Genomic DNA, 5,089 nt, shown 5'->3' with positions numbered 1-5,089 from the left:
TGTATAAATGTACAGAAACTGCTTAAAAATCATTGTGATTTTACCGAGGGCTCTCCTTTACTTATTTGTTGGCATAAAAGTCTTTCCTTTTTATTTTATTTTTTTTAAAGGTAGACAACTAGTAACAAATCACAGTTATCTATTCTTTTCGGGAGTTGGAAAGATTCACAGAGGCATTTCAGCCTCCTTCTAGCCACAAATCTGGCTTTCACAACAGCAGCGGGTTTCAAATATAAAACCTCCAATTTTTAGTTTTAAGGAAGCCTTATAATCCGTCATTTATCACTAGACCAACCAACTCGTGATTTCAAAGCCTTCCGTTGAGTTTTTCTTCCACCAAAACTTTGGAAGACGTGTAAATTGAATGGTACTTTAATGTATATAAACTATGGAGATATGCACATAATTTAGTTTTCAATTTCCGTGCGTGTTGACTATTCTTTAATGACAACTTGCATCACCCGTGATCTATCTTCTCATCATATATAACCGTTATCTTCTCAATGCCATACTTCAAATAACCAAAACTTCAACTGTTTGACGTTTTATAGGGTCAGATTTGCATTATTATTCGTTCAAGTGTGTTCAATTTTGAGCTTTTCTCTTGTCCTTTCTTAACCATTTTTGTTGGCATTTCTCTAATCCTCTTGTCTACTTCTCTACTTTTTTTTTCATTTATACAAGGTTTCAAAGATTCATGGAGGAAATCGTTATTCCTCCGCATTTTCTTTGCCCAATTTCATTAGAAATCATGAGAGATCCGGTCACGATCTCAACCGGTATAACGTACGATCGAGAAAGCATAGAGCAGTGGTGGTTCACATCGAAGAACAACACTTGCCCCGTAAGCAAAAAGTCATTGTCCGACGTTGACGCAGATCTCACGCCCAACCACACTCTCCGCCGCATAATCCAAGCTTGGTGCACTCTCAACTCTTCACATGGCGTCGAGCGGATACCAACTCCTAAATCCGCGCTCGACAAATCCCAGGTGGTGAAGCTCATCGAACAAGCCAAGAAAGTCCCTTACACCAATCTCCATTGCCTCCAAAGGCTCAGATCCATCGCCATTCAAGGCGAGAGGAACAAGAACTATTTGGAGGCAGCAGGAGCAATCGAATACGTGGCCTCCATCATCAACAAAAATCACTCCGATTCATCTACAGTCGAAGCCGCTATTGAAGTCCTTTTTCATTTCAAAAGCTCGGAATCTCGTCTCAAAAATCTCATGAGCAATGACAGCAACAACAATAACATCACGGAGTCTCTGGTCAGAGTATTGGATTGCGGGAATTACCAATCTCGAGCTCATGCAATAATTTTATTGAAGTCATTTTTCGAAGTGGCAGATCCGATCCAGTTGATAAATGTGGACGTTGAGTCATTCCGCCGGATAGTGCATGTGCTAAATGGTCGGATTTCACAACCAGCGTCAAAGGCGGCATTGAAGCTTCTTGTGGAGCTTTGTCCGTGGGGAAGGAACCGAATCAAAGCTGTCGAAGGCAGTGCAGTTTCGGTGCTCACGGAGGCTCTTCTGGGGACGCAAGAGAAAAGAGCGTGTGAGCTAATACTGATCATTTTAGAACAGCTTTGTGGATGTGCGGAAGGGCGAGCTGAGCTTTTGAAGCATGGGGCGGGGCTAGCTATTGTATCGAAGAAAATCCTTAGGGTTTCACATGTGGCAAGTGATCGGGCGGTGAGAATATTGTCCTCCATTTGTAGATTTTCTGCAACTTGTGGTGTTCTTCAGGAAATGTTGCGAGTGGGTGCTGTGGCCAAATTGTGTTTGGTGCTTCAAGTGGATTGTAGGTTTAAAACAAAGGAGAAGGCTAGGGAGGTTCTCAAGTTGCACTCTAGAGTTTGGAAGAATTCTTCATGTATTCCTGACCATTTGTTGCCTTTTTTTCCGAATCAGGATCCTCTCCTGAGTTTAGGAGGTTGAGCCTCCTGAGGAATTTCATCGGATCGTTGAAATTTGATCCAACGGTTACAATTATTATAATTTTTAGAGAGATCTCTTGTTTGTAATCGTTTGATCAAATTTCAACAGTCCGTTGGATTTGCTTTATTATAACTTTTAGAAGAACACCCTATTTATAACCATTTGATCAAATCTCAATAGTTCGTTGGATTTGCTAATGAGGCTTAGCTTCCTAAACGCAGCAAAGGATCCTGATGCCTTTTATCCATCTTTATCTTTATGACATTCATTTCTTCTTCTTCTTTTTTTCTTTTTCTTTTAAAAAAAAAAGTTTATAATTTTATTGTCGGGTCAGGTGCATGCAGCTCATCGGTTTTGAAGTACACAATTGGAAACTTATCAATAGACTTGACTGTTATTATTTATTTATATTCGTTGAACATTGTAGTGTTTATATTATTCTTTATTAGTTGGAACTTGGGACATTTGGATCATGTATATAATATTTCAAACCCCTTCAGCGATCTGTGGCTCCCATATTCGTACATTCCAAAGACTTTTTAGGAAAAAAAGTTGAAGAAAATGGAGATTATATCGTAAAATTAATTAGTAATATAGAGTAATTTAATTTCTTACAAATATATGCAAGGTTCATTCTCTTATTAATGTGAGATGTATTCTCAACACACTATCTCACGTGTGGTGAATTTTCAAGCCTAACACGTGAACAACACAACTTAGGTGACATAGAGCATGTGTGGTCGTTGGGCTTCACAAGTGGGACAACCTGCTCTAATACCATGAAGAAAGTTGAGGTTCCACTATAAAACCAATTAGTAATATAGGGAGTAGCTTAACTTCTTATTAGCATATGCAAGGTTCTTCCTCTCGTCAATGTGGGATTCATTATCAACAAAAGTTGTGTTAGTCGCCCCAAACATTAGCCGACGAAGAGTCGTCGGGAAAATTTGGTCGATCAAAACCCATCGCTCAAAGAATTAACGAGACTTGGCAATTTCTTAGAGCATCTCCAGCGGAGTCTATAAATAGGGACAACCACATTATAAATTGAAATAAAACAAATATAGGGACAAAATGAATCTTCAATGGATCGGAAAGTGAGGCCCTAAATTATAAAGACTCATCGGATACATAATGTATATACCCACATATAGAACCTATACCGGTACAACAATGGTGGAGCCAGTTAAGAAAATTGAGTGGAAACATGACCAACCATGTTGAGTGTTGTGTTGTGTTTTTTTCAAGTGCAAATACAAGGATAGTATAATGGCACAAGTAAGGGTGTTGAACCACAGGGATTGATTAGACATCTACAAATTACTAGCTTTATGTGAACCCTAACTAAACAATGAAACTACCAAATTGAGTTTGGATTTTGATTTGAAAAGTAAAGTAACTTAAAATGCAAGAGAATGTAAATATGAATAATAGAATGATTCAAAAAACGATGGGAAAGGAACTAGGGATACTGATTTCACCATTACAAGTCAATTCCATGAAAATTAAGTCAAAACACATTCACCTCTCCAATCTGCAACTAGGGTTCGTTTGACTCGATTATGATCATCCATTTGATGTGTGGTTGTGATTGAGTATTCCTAATTTGCAACCTAGTTGTGATGTTCAACTTAGATTACCAAATAAGAATCCATTAAGAACAAGAAAACTTCAAAGAATCACATGGCAGGATGTATGCATAGCAGTTTCTTCATTCATTGGTGATCAAACATTAAGATTAACAAACAAATTATACTATAAAATCAGTGAATGAAACAAGAACACAGATTGGTAATTTGAGTACTTTAACTTAATAACATAGAGTAAGTTTGCAAGGCTACACTGAATTCCCCAACTATGAACTTCATTACACAACATGATTACAAAATATATAAAAATCAAGAACAACATGAGTGAAATTAAAGTCCATAGAAGGAACCCCCTTGAAGCAATTCTGATGTTGAACTTCTCCATGAACAGGGTGGCTACAGATGGTGAATGGAGAAAGGATTTTGTTTCTGGAAGGCCAAAGAAAGAGAAGAGAGAGAGCTATGGGTGTCGCCAAAGGGAAGCTTATGTAAAAGTGGCTCAAACTCTCAGTTTTATAAGGTTAAAGAGGCTGTTACGGATTGTCAATACATCCCAATAATTGGGCATTTAATTCCCATGTTTTTCTTTCTGTTATTGGTCATATAACGAGCCATATTCATCACCATATTCAATTTCCACTTTTAATTCTTTGTCTACATCAGCATCCTTATTCAATTCCACTTTTAGCATCATTTTGCCTTATTTGTCCTCAACTGAGCTCCAAAATACGATTAGCTGCACACTAACACAAAAGAGGGTAAAATGCAACTAGTTTAACTCAAAAATATCACCAACAAGCTCTCCTCTTGAATTGATCTTTGTTATTTGTTCTTGGCGCCTGTGACTCACATGTGATAGTGAAGGATTTGGAAATTGCATCTTCTTTATTCATTTTTTTTTCTTTTTTTTCTTTTTTTTTTTTCTTCTTCTTGTTTTGCAATTCCAACACATGTTACCTTGGTACACGCCACATTCTTGATCTAGAGCTCAATCTATCTTTGTCTTCATCACTTTGGTATTCCCCAAACTATAAGGTATGACTGTAATGGGCTAAGATGCGTAGAGTTTGGTGTAGGTGATGAAAGAACTAGGCTAAAAGTGTTTGGCTGCAACAAGGGTGAATGGAGCACACAAAGGGATAGGAATAAAGCCATTTGGTGGTTAAAACATGCATAGCCTAACATTGTCTCAATGAGTTCATTCATAGGTGATAACAAGTACATGGTATCAGCAACATAGGATTATTCTTAGCATTCAATCAAAGAGAAATAATGAGATCATTTGAAGTGAAATTGAAAGAAAAAGATAGAAGTAGAAACACTTTAAACCCTCTTAAAAATGCAAATAAGCTCAAAATAACTCACTAGGGTAGTCTCCACTATTCTTTTCTAGAATTTGAGCATGATACTTTAATCACCATAATTCAAGAGTAATAAATTTGTGAACTACAAAAATTATGATATGGAACTTTTCATGACAGCACCATAGTCAGATTGTATACACAACCATCATGTAATTCACATTAGTATGCAAAAGCAAACTTTAGCCAAAGCTAAA

The 5,089-nt window shown here is 37.2% G+C and overlaps 1 protein-coding gene across 1 annotated transcript; it reads left to right on the top strand.

The window, feature by feature from the left end:
• Positions 1-536: 536 nt before the first annotated feature.
• LOC137741512 (E3 ubiquitin-protein ligase PUB23) lies at positions 537-1,996 on the top strand. The gene has a single exon (XM_068481217.2). The coding sequence runs from the start codon at positions 698-700 to the stop codon at positions 1,940-1,942; it is 1,245 nt and encodes a 414-aa protein (XP_068337318.2). The 5' UTR covers positions 537-697; the 3' UTR covers positions 1,943-1,996.
• Positions 1,997-5,089: the final 3,093 nt, after the last annotated feature.

Source organism: Pyrus communis, chromosome 11 (assembly GCF_041283825.1).
Source record: "Pyrus communis isolate YQ-2024b chromosome 11, ASM4128382v1, whole genome shotgun sequence".
In the NCBI taxonomy this organism is placed as follows: domain Eukaryota; kingdom Viridiplantae; phylum Streptophyta; class Magnoliopsida; order Rosales; family Rosaceae; genus Pyrus; species Pyrus communis.
Note: the sequence above shows the minus strand (reverse complement) of the source record. Positions and strands in the feature narration are given on the sequence as shown.

What these genes read in the sequence shown, in the direction of transcription:
- LOC137741512 (XM_068481217.2), top strand. Translation starts at nt 698, where the DNA reads ATGGAGGAAATCGTTATTCCTCCGCATTTTCTTTGCCCAATTTCATTA.